This window comes from Emydura macquarii, unplaced genomic scaffold (assembly GCF_026122565.2).
Source record: "Emydura macquarii macquarii isolate MOO-44397 ecotype Brisbane River unplaced genomic scaffold, CSIRO-AGI_Emac_v2 contig_2897, whole genome shotgun sequence".
Classification (NCBI taxonomy): Eukaryota; Metazoa; Chordata; order Testudines; family Chelidae; genus Emydura; species Emydura macquarii.
Genome location: NW_027133034.1, coordinates 54,386,102 through 54,402,070, shown reverse-complemented (window position 1 = coordinate 54,402,070; position 15,969 = coordinate 54,386,102). Strand labels below are relative to the sequence as shown.

General features: G+C 40.6%; 1 protein-coding gene across 2 annotated transcripts in view; it reads right to left on the bottom strand.

Annotated features, from left to right (window-relative positions):
* Positions 1 to 10,846: 10,846 nt before the first annotated feature.
* Positions 10,847 to 15,969, bottom strand: part of ADAMTS6 (ADAM metallopeptidase with thrombospondin type 1 motif 6) — a 292,975-nt gene continuing 287,852 nt past the window's right edge. For both annotated transcript variants that reach the window (XM_067568533.1, XM_067568534.1), the window contains one exon: positions 10,847 to 11,756. In XM_067568533.1, the coding sequence (XP_067424634.1) occupies positions 11,647 to 11,756 (110 nt within the window). In that variant the 3' untranslated portion in view covers positions 10,847 to 11,646. The remainder of the gene's footprint in view (positions 11,757 to 15,969) is intronic.

Genomic DNA, 15,969 nt, shown 5'->3' with positions numbered 1-15,969 from the left:
TACATAATTCATGGTAGTTTAATAAAGCCAAAATAGTGTCATGATTGCTACTTTCCCCATCACAAAACAAACTGATTATAAACTAAGCAATGGACATTCTCCTGCAATTGAGTGTTTAATCAAGATGGCTTGTGAATAATAACTCTAGTATCACAGAAAACTATCATTATTTGTTTTCACAGTGCCCTTTATTCATTAAAGGTATTATACTTAATTAAAAGTAAAAACATACCTTTTATAATTCTACAGAATACTACATAACTGTAAGGACTACCAGCTGAAATGCCTTGGTTTTATGAATGTTTTAAGGTTTGGTCATGCAAAGGCTGCAGATTTAAAATATGTGAAGCTAAATTTAATTAAAAGAGCAATCTTGGGTCCAGAGTCTGATCTCAGTAGCACCAATATAATTCCAAAAAGACTCCAATGGCTTAAATAGACTTGCTCTAGATTTGCACCACTGAAACTGCAATCAGAATCTAGCCGTCCCTGCCCCCTTTTTTAACTTTAGCATTAAAAATTTATACCTCAGGTAAATTCCACTTTCTAGAGTTCTGTTTTCGAGGTGGAGTTTTCTTTTATGTGATGGAACATTTTTAGTCAACTTCTGTATAATTTACTCTAATAAATCTAATATGGAGCTCAGAAGAATCCATTATATTCCAGGCATCTTAGACATTTGGGTATAGGTGGTGATTGTGAGGTACTGTTAAAGGGGTTGCTCAGGTACATAATTAAAGAAAAATTTAAATGTATTTAAAAGTTGTATTAGTGGGACTGTGTCAGCAGGAAGAAATAGTTTTGCAACATTCATAAACTGACAACTCTTAATAGTGTTTCCAGTTAGTGCTCTTATTTTCTTTTTTGCACAGTTTATCATATGTTTGAATAGCTGTAAATAACAAATATTAATCTAATGATACTCTCTGGCTTTGATCAAATTGTTCAAATTTGTCATCTGGAGGGAAATAGTATGTGTCTAGTACCACAGATTCCTATATATCACCACTCCTTTTAGCTCATTTTACTAGTTTAAAAAGAGGTCTGTAAAATCTAGAAGCAAGCAAGAGGGTTGGTTCTTTCCAGAGAGTAGATCTGGGACAAGCTGACCTTCATTACAGAAATCAAGTCACGCCTTGAAATGGATTTTCAGTCAATAGTAAGGATAAAATGTTGCCTTGTGGACATTGCGTTAAAAAAAAAAAAAAAAAAAGGCAAAACAACCCCTCTCCCCCATGTAGTTTTAAAGATTCTGATATCAAGAGGTTTTGAGGCAGCTAATAGCTCTGTTGGGCTGAGCACTGAAGAAATCTGTTCTCTGGGAGACCCTGCCAAGCCTCTAGGAGCCAGACTGAATTTGATTCCTCTGGGAAAAACACTGATATGTTGGTTGCAGCAACTAGGGAATGGAGCTCTCCCATTGTCTGGCTATACCGAAAGAAGGACAGGAAACACTTGATATGGTTTTAATCAGGCCACAATTTTATTATTAGCTGTCTGGGACTACCCAGCAGATAAAGTTTACAGTGCAGGTAACCCCATGTTCATTCAATAACTACCTGGGGGGCTTCTGCCACTCCCCCTCTTTTTCCATCAAGGTCTTCCAGCCAACCTATTGCTGGGAGCTTACCATCTACCCCCCCTTGTAGGAGGGTTAAGGTGGGCTATAAGCTGGGGGGAGTGGTAGATACCCTGCAAGGTAGGGATAGGATACAGAGTGACCTAAACAAACTGGAGGATTGGGCCAAAAGAAATCTAATGAGGTTCAACAAAGAAAAGTGCAGAGTCCTCCACTTAGGAAGAAAGAATCCCATGCACAGCTATAGACTGGGGACCGACGAGCTGGGCAGCAGCTCTGCAGAAAAGGACCTGGGGGTAACAGTGGATAAAAAGCTGGATATGAGTCAGCAGTGTGCCCTGGTTGGCAAGAAGGCCAATGGCATATTGGGCTGCATTAGGAGGGGCATTGCTAGCAGGTCACGGGAAGTGATTATTCCCCTCTATTCGGCATTGGTGAGGCCGCATTTAGAATATTGTGTCCAGTTTTGGGCCCCCCAATACAAAAAGGATGTGGACAAGTTGGAGAGAGTCCAGCGGAGGGCAACAAAAATGATTAGGGGGCTGGAGCACAGGACTTATGAGGAGAGGCTGAGGGAACTGGGCTTGTTTAGTCTGCAAAAGAGAAGAGTGAGGGGGGATTTGATAGCGGCCTTTAACTACTTGAAAGGGGGTTCTAGGGAGGATGGGGCTAGGCTGTTCTCGGTGGTGGCAGATGACAGAACAAGGAGCAACGGTCTCAAGTTGCAGAGAGGGAGGTCTAGGTTGGACATTAGGAAAGAGTTTTTTACTAGGAGGGTGGTGAAGCACTGGAATGGGTTACCTAGGGAGGTGGTGGAATCTCCATCCTTGGAGGTTTTTAAGCTGCGGCCTGACAAAGCCCTGGTTGGGATGATATAGCAGAGGTTAGTCCTGCTTTGAGCAGGGGGTTGGACTAGATGACCTCCTGAGGTCCCTTCCAACTCTAATATTCTATGATTCTATGATTCTATGATAAGAAAGGGGGATTGGGACATAGGAGCCCCGACCCCCCTACCCCATTCTGTTCCTTTAACCAACACTTCCTTTTTAAGTCCTGTACCAAGCCATTTATCCGGCATTGTATCCCTTTCCTACAGAGTCCCTGCACTGGACATCTGCCCCACACTTACATAATGAGTTGCCACATACAGCCTAACTCCCTTCACGCCTCACATCAACAAATCCCTCCCTGAACCTGCTGTGGGGAAGGCGAAAAAAAATCCCTCACCACCTAGGCCAATCTGGTGGTAAAGGAAACATTCCTTCCCAGCCCCCCTAAAAAGGAGCGGCTAGTGCAATGTCCACAGCAGGACCCAACCAAACCTAGTATTTTGCCACCTAAAGGGGAAGAAGGGTGGGTTTGCCTTACCTGCTCCATGGAAAAGGGCTTCTCCTGCCCAGGCTTGCCCCTTCCAGTCCCAACAATGTTGCCATGCTGACCCATTCCCAGTTTTTGCAGCAGCTTCTGATCACTCCTTCCCCTCCCTCCCCTTTCCCTCAGCCAGCTGGACAACATCCTCCCCACCCCCGCTTAAAGATGTGGTGCAGCCTCCAAAACATTTTCTTTCCCACCTCAGACTGTGAATCTGATGAGTTCATTCTAAGGTGGCTTACTGAAGGAGGTGAGAATATTTACCAAGTTATCTTGCTTTTCCTTCCCTTGGCCTGGCTTCCAGGGGTGGGAAATGGCATTCTCCCACTTTTAATGCAGAAGTAAATGGAAGAATTTGACGTAGATACAACCTAAAGGGTTAAAGAAACACCAAGAACACCAAGACCCGACTGAGTCTTTCATATTTTGAGATTTCAGCAAGTGAATATAACAAGCACCAAGCCCACTCTAAATCAGTGGTGCCCAATCTTTTTGGCTGAAAGCCCCACTAATTAATACTAGGTAAAACATGGCCCCCAACCTGGCCATAAACACATATAATCCCTATAACCACATATCATGACAATAATATCACCACAAAATTACATAAATAATAAATAATAATAATAATAAATTACTCTTACCTGAGTGAGAAGCTAAACCTTTCCTAGCTCAGCTGCCATTACACACCGTATATGGCCTCACCTCTTCCTATCCCTCATGGACTGAGGGTAATGGAAGCGGCACGCGCTGGTGGGCTAGCCGTGGCTGCTCCAGGCCCCCACCGACGCAGGGCTCCTACGCGCCGGCAGGGCTGGGGAGGGCTGCTCATCCACTCTGGCCAAGCGCCCGGATGACTTGGGGCTGGGGAGGATGCTCTTCCACTCCGGCTGGCACGGAGCACAGTGGTGCTGCTTTTCCACTCCAGCCAGCATGGAGTTTGGGGGGCTAAATGACCACAATATTACTGAAGCCTCACAGACCCCCTGTAATCTTTGCCCCCCCTCCAACAGCCCCCCCTCAAGTGGGTCCCACACCCCAGGTTTGGGGCTATTGGCCCATAAACAAATCACATGATATGAAATGTAGCCTACGTTTAAACCCAATGCAGTCGTTTATAGGCAATAATGTAATTACATTCATATTTAGCTGTGAAGAGATTGGCTCACCGCTGGCACCTCCTCATGGCTGGGGGCGTGGCATGGCAGCTCCTTCTCCACTGGGTCTGCTGCTGCTGCTGGCTGCTTCACTTCTGCAGTGCCTGCCTCTTCCTGTGACTTGGCCAAGTCACTTCAAAGAGTCTCCTCTTTCGGGGTAGGCCGTAAACAAAAAGCAAGGGAGTTAACACAAAGAAAGTTAGTAAGACAGAAAGGGGAATGATTCCCTCACCGGGTGTAGCACAATAAGGCGCTCCCCTCCTTCAGGGAGGGACCTTCAGGCAATGGTTGTCAAGGAAGTTCCTGCCTCCTCTCAGCACTTTCCTCAGGAGCTGAGGGTGTGTCCACTTCCCTAGTCTGCCCAGAAGTGAGCTGTTCTGCTTCACTTTCACTCCTCTTCCAGCCTGTGCATGTCTTGCAGGTGTGGCAGGCTGAGCCCAGAGCAGTTCCTTAACTCCTTGTTGTCTAGTGTGCGGTTTGTATGCCCCCATCATCGTCACCTCTTACTCTGTAACTAGAATGACCTATCTCACATTTTCTGATGCCTTTTTGGCTTTGTAAGACAACAGCAGCCTAGATACTTTTAGCCGTCATGTTGGCAGGTCTTGGGCTCAAGCAGCAAACCCCTGAAAACACTGGGACTGATGAAAATGCACTGACTGCCATTTCACTGCTGAGGTGTAAAGACGAAGGGATTTTCAGGTTGCGCTACAGTCGTTGAGACTATGCAGAGCCTCTTCTGTCTTTTCTGAGAAGAACAATGGCCATTCAAAAGGTAAGTCCTGGAGTGTGTTGCACTGCTAGATGGAGGTCAGAAGAGTGTCAACAGGATATGTGTCTTAGCATGATAGCATAGGCCATGCTGCAGGCTGCAGAATCTGTTATATTGAGCCCCACCTGCAAAGCGTTCTGTCAACCAACTTCCCTTCCTCTGTTAAAGTCTGGAACTCCTGTTCATCTGTTAGCTTGTCTTTGAACTTTGAAACTGTATTCCACAGAGTGAACTCATAGCTCCCCAGCAAAGCTTGCTGGCTTGCAATACAAAGCTGTAATACACCTGTGGAATAAAGCTTTCTTCCAAATAAGTCCAGCCTCTTGTCCCCTTTTTTTGGGGTGGGGGTGGAGAGGATTGACACCTGGTTGCCCTTTTCTTTCTTTCTTTCTTTCTCTCTCTCTCTCCAGCTGCCACAATATATTGGCTGCCCAAGGGAGCCCGGAGGAGAATAGTTATATAGATGCTCGAACACCTTAGATGGGACATAGTATCTCCTCTTCATCCTCTTTGCAGTCAGATGCATGAAAGCAGGTAACTGACAGAGGCCTTTGGTAGGACCTACGATAATATCAGTCAGTTACAGGGACAGCTAGTCTAGCTGGGACTGCAGATGTCAAAAAGTCCACCAGCTTGTGGGATTTTTCTACAGGTGCATGTCTTGGGCCATAGCCATCCTCCTCAACAACTCCTGATGAGTCTTAAAATCATCAGGAGGTGGAGAAATAGACACTGCCACAATTGCCTCATTAGGTGATGAGGAAAAGGATGCCAACAGCATTGGGGACAAGCCCAGTTCCTGCTTCTCTTGTGGCAGCTTGTTAGGGAGATCCCAAATCTGTTTGGTGCCAGGTTCAGTATCAATGCTAGAGTGTCTGCGCCATCGATGCTCCTGATGACCAGTAGCTGGAGCTGGCTGCAGGGATACTGTCAATTGAGGGGGGAACCCCCGCAGGTTCCAAAAGGGCCACTGGTACAGCCCCACTACCCAACTATGTGGAGCCAAAATGGTCCCTTTTATAAGCCTCTTGCTGGTGCAAGGCTGAAACCAGATTAGGCAGCTGACATACTCCTGATGATAGGACCATCTAGGTTGGGACACATAGGATCCCACTTCAGGGTTGGATGCAGAAGAAACTTTTTCTTGTGACTATGGCAGTGCTGCACCTGTAAGCACTAGTGAAGAAGGTTCAGACTGTGAAGAAAGGGGAGTTAGGGAGCTCATTTGTGACTTTCTCCTAGACAGTACCGCCTTAATTGTTAGCCTGATGGCTGAATCAGATGGAACTGCCCGGTGCAGAGGCAAAGGCCCTGATGACAGTGCCTTGGGCAAATCTCTTGAATTACCTATGATGGCGGCACCGAGAGGTTTAGTAACTCTCTTGAAGCCTCATACACCTCAGGAGTAGACTGTACCAGGAAGAAACTCTATTGTACCAGGGCGTGAGGCAATGTCAACGAAGCTACTTCTGGAGCCAGTCTTGACAGCCCCATATTGGGTTCTGGGGTCAACTAACTCCCCTGTTAGGAGATGTCTTTGGGTAGTGCTTCCTCTTTGAACATGCTCCCAAGGCTTTAGAGGAGCTCACTCTCTTGGGGTATTTTTTGACAATCCTGGTACTGAGTCTGATTTCCAATGCCTCTTCTTCAGTACAGGCTATGCTGAGCTGCCTCTCGATACCAGTAGCACCAGAGTTGTGCTACTTACTGATGCCAAGGTGCTCAGTACCCAGACTGATGTAGATGGCTCAAGTGGAGGACGTAGCACTGATTTGGGCAGCAGATATTTCACTCTAGCTGCCCTGGCATTTTTAGAGTAGGGCTTAAAGAACTTACAGATGCCACATTTGATGCTCACATGAGCCTCCCTTGAGCATTTAAAGCAGCTGGGGTGAGGGTCACTGTTAGGCATTCCCTTATTGCAAGACTTGGAGAGCACAGCATATGTCTGGTACGAGGGCTGGTACCTAGACTAGGTGCCAGAGGCCAAAGCCACACAAAATTCTTTTTAATTAAACAAGTAACTTACTAATTACTAAACTACACTAACTGTACAGTGGGTACTCCTTATAGGTTTTGCCTAAAGACTTGCAGCAGCAAGGACAGGAAGTTCCAACAACCATCAATGGGCAGTGGGAACGAACTGGGGCGTTTGTGGGGGGGCACGGGTGGCTTGCACATGGTGCATGGGGCTTCAGAGGGCACTTGTGCTGCTGCAATGAATACTATTAAAGGAAAAATTCTCTGACACCCGTGTGCTGGAGCACACAAACACCTACAGTGGCATAGACATGTGCAATCATTCAAGGAAGAATTAATGGATTCATAGAGCCGAAGGCCAGAAGGGACTACTGTGATCATCTAGTCTGACTTCCTGTATACCATAAGCCACAGAATTTCCCCAAAATTCCTAGACCATATATTTTATAAAACCATCTAATCTTGATTTAAAAAGGGCCAGTGATGGAGACTCCATCATGACGCTTGGTAAATTATGCCAATGGTTAATTACTCTCACTGTTAAAAATGTACATCTTATTTTCAATCTGATTTGTACATAGCTTCAACTTCCAGCCATTGGACCATATTATACCTTTCTCTGCTAGACTGATGAGCCCATTTCCAAATATATGCTCTAATATTTGAGTTGGAGAAGGATTGTAGAGACTTTTAAAAATAGGCTTTGTCTCAGAGGGCCCTTTCAGCTCTCATGCTTGAATCAGCAGTATGAGAAAAGACGCAGCATCAGAGCATAAGATTCAGTTTTGCTGTCATTTTTGTGAAATAATTATCCAAAGCACAAATATTATTTAGGAAAGAAGTAACATTAGAAAATGAGCGACAAAGGGGAGCATATCAGATAAGAATTTACAGTGTGAAAGTGTGTGTGTGGGGGGGAGTCAACATGAATTTGGATTGCACAAAAGACGGTATTATTAGATTGTTGATTGACAAGGTTCATTCCATCTTTCACTTCTGACCTGGTGGGCAGCAGGACCTCTCCATACTGCGTGGATGAGACTATCAATACTTCTAAAATAGAGCATACATTTCTGGGGTTCTCATTACTGCAGAGAGGTCAACAAATAAGACAAAAAATCAGATCAGAGTAAGCAAAATGATTAAGTGGCTGGTTTAAAAGCTTTAAAGTTTTCTATATTTTCTTTGACGTCTTGGTAATAGCAGATCAATTATTTTCACAAAAATCAGAAGTTAGATTTAACAATAATTCTAGGACACATCTGTATCAAATCTTCTGAAATAGCTTCATTTCTGAAATCCAAAAAGGCCATGACAAATGTTGATGAAACTCTAAAAGCACACTGCTAGAGACAGTTTCACTACTGAGTGTGGGTTGTTCTGCTGCCCATTAACTCCATTCCCGTTTTGATCTCTTTTAACATTAATTGCTTAGCTAAAATATTTTCCTAATAATGTAGATGATTTAGTCTTTCACAGTTCCCATCTTTATTGTTATTCTCATATATGACAAACGTTGCTGAAGTCAGGGATAGTTGTCTGAGACAACATATAGATATCTTATCTATGAATAGGAAAGAAAACTTCCTAAGCAGAGTTTTAAATGTATTTGATTAAGGAAATATGTGTGCTTGTAGAATTCTAGCATCTGTATGTCAGGGAATAGACAACTTTACCATGGAAACAATTTTTAAAAGCTGCAGTTTTATTTTACTAAATTAACTATATTAAAACAAATCTGTGCCTGGTGTGGAATTTCACTGAATCAAGTGTTACAATATTTTGTTTTCATAACAAGCAGGAGAATGCATGTAGAACATGTGTTAGGAAATATGACAATAAATTAGAATATAATTTACAAAAGCAAAAAATAATAAAGTAACAGTGTACCACATTAATACTGAGTATAAAATAATAAGCAACTAATCACAATAATACAAAGATATTTTCAGTCTGTATTATTAAGGATATCTATGTGACATTCACTCCATTAATAAAGCTTCTAATGAAATGGACTATTTCTGTGTGAATACACCTTGCGGGGGGGTTTATCTATAACATTTTTTCCTTTTAGTTTGATCTGCTTTAGTTGCTGATATTGCTGAATGGAAGTACCGGCACCAGATTGCTCTGTGTATTTAGTACTCTACTGTTTGATTCTAGGCCTGTCATCTTTATACAGCCTATACAAATAGTCCTATTGTCACTACTTAAGAATATAACATTATTTTGCTTAGCTTACATAGGTGGCTACAGTGTAGCAGCAGCAATGAACTGTGCTGTGGAAACCAATTAATTTTTTCTTTCAATTAAGTTTTATTTTCAGGTCTTAGTCTGAAGTGTTGCTTAGTTCGTAAATTCAAATACATTCTGTGTTTTGTTCCCTTTAACAATGCAATTCAATGTTGCTCCAGGGAGTTCCTTAAATTTCCAACTTCAGTGTTGTTTTAAGTTGCAGGGTAAACATTGGACTCCCTATTCCTCTAGCACCAGTGAGAGAGCAAAATGTGTCTGTGGAAACACTCCTTGCAACTTTAATGTCCTAAATGAGGTAAAAAAAAAGTTCATTTTGAATACATTTAAAAAAAAAAACCTTTCTTGTTAGTTGAAAAGAGACATTAGCTAATAAACACAGTTATGCCCTGGAGAAAACCAGATGCCGATACATAGAAACCTCTTGTTTGGAGAATGCCACAGCAACACGTTTCCCTTTTATCATATTTTTTACTTAGTCAAGGCATGCCAGCACCAACTTATTCTCTCAATGGGATGTTTAAAGGTCATTCACACATTACTTAAGGCTATACACTGTCCTTTATTCATATATGCAACTCCCAGTTTTTTGGGTTTTTTTTAATTTATTGACAATCAGTGACAATGGGAGTTGTGCACACAGAGACTGAGAGCAGCAGATGGTCATATGTGAGTAAAGTCATGCTTACTGGAAATGAATTCCACTGGTCACATGTATAAGGAAGTGAAAAACACTGTCAAGAGGTAGCAGATGACAGGAGTTTTATGGTTATGAATAAGTGGGCTACATAGAATCCCATATATAGATTGTCAAAATGTTTCATAGTACAGGAGTCCTGTTAAGAATATCTATTTTTCCATGTTAATTCACATTAGTAAATAGTGTGCAACACATTTGGCTTATTATTATTTGTTAAATACACTGACATTTATGTTTCATGTGTTTTTTTTCAACTTACTTGTTTCACTGAAAGAGTACTTTTAAAAAAAAAGTGCCATTTGACGTTTATTGTTAACACAAGGTGTTCACATAATTTTAATTGCACTACAACAAAGGAGGCGTAGTTGGTCACAAAAGCACATTCATCAAGTACCTGCTGAAAACTGCAAATGTTCAAGTACAATATATAAATATAAGCAAGTACCCACTTTCCTTATCTTCTTGTTGAACCTTCTATCGATAGGGAAGGGGAAGAGGAGTATGACATTAAGCTTTACTCATGCTAAATTCTGGCTCTGACTTGCCCAAGTAGTTTGATTTCACATTTAAATGCTATTTAGAGTATTTTAAAAAAAGTATTCAGTAAGTATTAAAACTACGATAATATGACCAAAAAGTCCCTATAAGTCTTTTATTCTTTGGTTGTAATCCTTGCCCACTCTGTTATGGTCTCCAAACCTGTGCATTCAAATGCTCTCTCTCATAAATAAATGCCCTTCTATTGCATCAAAGAAAGGAACATCTGGAACCCACTGTAATTGTCAGCAAAATTTTCAGAGAGTCTGCCTTATTATTACACAGTAAGTTTATCTTTTGCACTGGAACTTCTTGGTGATGGTGAGTAGGGAGTAACATGTAAAACACAATTAGAGGCCTCTCTGTGGCTAGAGATGTGAACAATAGTGAGTTGAAGTCATAAAACGTAAGCCTAGGTGTCCTATACCGTGGTAGTGAATTACACAGCACAATGATCTTCACCACTATTGAAGTTTGGCTTTTCCATAGTATTGAAATGTTTTTCCCTTTTAGTGGACATCTCAGCTTCACTTGTACAATGGCAAAATGGCTATATATCTATAGCACCAATTTAATAGCACACTTCTATTTCATGCACACCTGCAATAACTGTTGCACCTCTTAAAACTAAGTTCCTCATGGTTGTTTTGTTTAGTTTACCTTTATATATGGCTCACAGCAGTGTTCAGGAAATATGGATTATCCTAAGGGAATTAGAAAGAATGAAGGAAAAACCATTTTCTTTACTTCAGATTTATAATTGCTCCTTAAATAACATTTCTAAGCTCATTTTATAATTTAAATTGTGATGCTGTGTAATGAGATAAAATAGTTAACATTTTTAAGATATGACTTAAGATTTTTTTATTCTTCTTTACTTCCATAGTAGACCAAGTCATAACAGCTACATTTTAAACAGTTTTAAATATAATGGATTCAGTGTCATTGCTAAGTCCATAATAAAAGTTATTTTAATGGTCCAAGGAGGTAAACAGACTATTGGATTTAGTCAAAAGAACACATATGTTCCACAGTAAGCTATTCTATATGTGTTGTGTGGATCTTTCCAATTTGGCATGCCCTCCTTATACTGTGTCCAGCACTTTGGATGAATAAATCCCACTTCACAGAAGTTAAAATAATATTGAAATCCTGTCAGCTGGGGCTGACCAGTGGTTACGTTTTCCACAGGGTAATGCATTTGCAAAGACATCAATCCCATTCCTCTGTGTGGCTCTCTTCGATGGACGCATTTCCACAATGACATAACAAGGCACTCTCTCTTGCTTTCTGTGGGTCAGTGTCCTTGGCAGGTCTTACAGCACATCTGTCTGAAGTATGCTCGGCTGCAGAACTTGAACTTCAGCACCAGTGGGCAATAAGCCACTTTGTTTACATCTTTGCACTCTAATGAATGAGGGCATAAAAGGAAACATGTTAGACACACAAATTACAAAGGTACACAAGGAAAGCTACTGAGATTTAGCATGCTTCTGCTCTGTCTATCCACCTTGCCCTCTGTGTAACTGTTCTTCCTAGTACAGTTTAGCAGATACAATATATTTTAAAAAGTAATAAAAACATTTGCCGGGCTTCTCTCCCAGACATTTATGAGCGTGCTCTCTTTGTGTTGAAAGAATTACCATTTATTGGGATAAGTGATCACTTTAGACAGCTAAGAAATATGAGTAATTTTTCTTATAAAATTTTTATAGCTTCTTTCTCAGGAGTTATTTTATTCATCAGTGAAAGGTTATCCAAAATCTAACCTGGGTTGCATTGTTTGTTACCATGTCTGTGCATTTATATGATTTCCTGAAGTAGAACATGCATTACAGCTAGCAGTGACTGGGAAAATGAACAGTATTAGTAAAATGTACTAGTAGTGTAAGTTCATTGATTGCGCAAGCACAGGATGGCACTGTGGGTTTTACTGTAGGCTTTGGTCCTCATATTCTTCAGGGAGACAAGCCATTTCTATACCTGTAACTCACAGCCACATAAGGGCTTTTACTTCCTTAGCTCTAGATTCACAAAAGGAGTTAGATGCCGAAATGCCACTTTAGGTGCTTAAATCCCAGAATCAGGTCCCACTGGGATTCACAGGAGGATGGAATATATGTCTATAGAGGAAAGGCAAACCCCACAAGCTCATACTGCAAAAATATAAGGGGGAGAAAAAATAATCAGGCTTGATTTCCCTGCAGTAAATTAGTTTCAAAAGAACACTGTAACTTCTTGATCTCACATGATAGTATTTGATACTGCCCTCTCCCAACACTCCCTACACTCCATCTAAAATTAAAACAGCCACAAAGAAAATGTAAGGAAAGTGAGTACAGAGGTAAGAGAATTATCAACATTTTGAACCCTACTGTGTTACTTTATTGATTTAGGCCCAGACCCTCATATACATTTAGGCTCCTAACTTCCTCTGAAATCAGTGGTGCTCTAACTCTTCAGTAAAGGGTTGCAGAAACAAAGAGATCAGGCGGATGTGAAATGTGACAAGATGTATCATTGTTTTCTTTCTCATTCTCATATCCTCAGAATTTTGACTCTGCTCTTTCATGTACCCCTAGTTACAGTTTCCCAGACAAAAATGCCTCTGAACTTTATCAAAGTGACTATGACACAGGCTGCCAGATACAAAACACCAAACAGAACATAAGAATGGTCATACAGGCTGAGACCAGTGATCCATCTAGCCCAGTGTCCTGTCTTGTGACAGTGGCTGGTGCCAGATGCTTCAGAAGGAATGAACAGAACAGGACAATTTTGAGTGATTCATCCCCTGTTGTCCAGTCCCAGCTTCTAACAGTCAAAGGTTTAGGGACACCTGCCTCATGGCATTGTGTCCTTGACCATCTTGGCTAATAGCCATTGATGAACCTGTCCTCCATGAACTTAGCTAATTCTTTTTTTGAACCCAGTTACACTTTTGGTCTTCACAACATCTCCTGGCAACGAGTTCCACAGGTTGCTTGTGTATTGTGTGAAAAAGTACTTCCTGATGTTTGTTTTAAACCTGCTGCCTATTAATGTCATTGTGTGCCCCTGATTCTTGAATTAAATGAAGGGGTAAATAACACTTATTTCATTTTCTCTACACCATTGATTTTATAGACCCCTATCATATCCCCCTATAGTCATCCCAGTGTTTTTAATCTCACCTCATATGGAAGCTGCTCCATACCCCTAATCATTTTTGTTGCCCTTCTCTAAACTTTTTCCAGTTCTAATATATCTTTTTTGAGATGGGATGATCAGAACTGCATGCAGTATTCAAGGTGTGGGTGTACCATAGAATTATATAGTGACATTTTGATATTTTCTGTCTTATTATCTATCCATTTCCTAAGGGTTCCTAACATTCTGTTAGCTTTTTTGAATGCCACTGCACATTGAGCAGATGTTTTCAGAGAACTATCCACAATGTCTCTAAGATCTCATTTTTGAGTGATAACTGATTTAGACCACATAATTTTGTATATATTATTTCTTCCAATGTGCATTACTTTACATTTATCACTATGAAAATTCATCTGCTGTTTTGTTGCCCAGGTTTGTGAGATCTCCTTTTAATTCTTCATTGTCAGCTTTGGACTTCATTATCTTGAGTAATTTTGTATCATCTGCAAACTTTGCCACCTCACTCTTTACCCCTTTTTTCAGATCATTTATGAATATGTTGAACAACACTGGTTTCAATACAGATCCTTGGGAGACCACACTATTTACCTCTTTCCATTGTGAAAACTGATCAGTTATTCCTACCTTTTGTTTTCTATCTTTTAATCAGTTAGCAATCAAAGAGAGCAGCTTTCTTCTTATCCCATGACAGTTTAGCTTGCTTAAGAGCCTTTGGTATTGAACCATGTCAAAGGCTTTCTGAAGGTTTAAGTACACTATCAATTGAATTTCTCTTGTACACATGCTTCTTGACACTCTCAAAGAATTCTAATAGATTGGTGAGGCATTATTTCCCATTACAAAAGCCATATTGATTCTTCCCCAATATGTCATGTTCATCTATGTATCTGATAATTTTGTTATTTACTATAGTTTCAACCAATTTGCCTGGTACTGAAGTTAGACTTACTAGCCAGTAATGCCACAATTGCCTCTGGAGCCATTTTTTACAAATTGCATTACAAGAAATATTCTCCAGTCATCTGGTATGGAGGCTGATTTAAGCAATAGGTTACATACCATAATTGGTATTTCTGCAATTTCATATTTGACTTCCTTCAGAACTCTTGGGTGAATACCATCTAAGTCTTGGTGACCTATTACTGTTTAATTTATCAATTTGTTCCAAAACCACCTCCACTAAAACCTAAATCTGGGACAGTTCCTCAGATTTATCACCTAAAAAGATTGGCTGAGATGTGGCAATCTCCCTTGCATCCTCTGCAGTGAAGACCAATACAAAGAATTCATTTAGATTCTCCACAACACCTTGTCTTTTTTAAGTGCTTCTTTAGTACCTCCAATATCCAGTAGTCTCACTGATTGGTTGGTAAGCTTCCTGCTCTAGATGTACTTAAAAACAAGTTTGCTCTTAGTTTTTGTTTCTTTTCCTAGCTGCTCTATAAATTCTTTTTCAGCCTTCCTAATTACACTTTTACACTGGACTTGCTAGAATTTATGCTCCTTTCTATTTTCCTCCATAGGATTTGACTTCCAATTTTTAAAGGATGTCTTTTTGCCTCTAACACTCTGTTGTTTAGCCTTGCTGTCATTTTTTGGTCTTCTCACTGTTTTGGTTTTTTTTTTAATTTGGGGTATACATTTACGCTGAGGCTCTATGATAGTGTTTTTCATACTTTCTATGCAGCTTGCAGACATTTCATTTGTGACAGTTCCTTTTAATTTCTGTTTAATTAGCTTCCTCACTTTTGTGTAATCCCCTTTTTGAAGTTAAATGCTACTATGTTGAGTTTCTTTGGTAATTTCCCTCCTACAAGGATGTTAAATTTGATTACATTATGGATTCTATTACTGAGTGATTCAGCTATATTCACTGTTTGGACCAGATCCTGTGCTCCACTTAGGACTAAATCAAAAATTGACTCTCCTTTTGTAGGTTCTAGGACTAAGTGCTTCAAGAAGCAGTCATTAATGGTGTCTAGAAATTTTATCTCTGCAACCAGTCCTGAGGTGACATGTACCCAGTCACTATGGGGTAGTTGAAATCCTCCATTATAACTGGGTTTTCTGTTTTTGTAGCCTCTTTAATCTCATTGAGCATTTCACAACCACCATCACCATCCTGTATGCAGTGTAGTTGTCCCAGTATGCAGCATAGTTGTCCCAGTTGTCCCAGGATATTAGAGAGACATGATAGTCAAGTATACATTCCTACTGCTATACTCTTATTATTCAAGCACGGAATTTCTATCGATAGAGATTCTATGGTACAGTTTGATTTATTTAACATTTTTATTATATTTGACTCTATGCTTTCTTTCACATACAGTGCCACTCCCCCACAAACACAGCATATTTTGTCTGTATATTTTGTATCCTGGTTGTACCATTGATTATCATTGTTCCACCAAGTTTCTGTGATGCCTATAATATCAATGCCCTAATTTAATAGCAGGCACTCTAATTC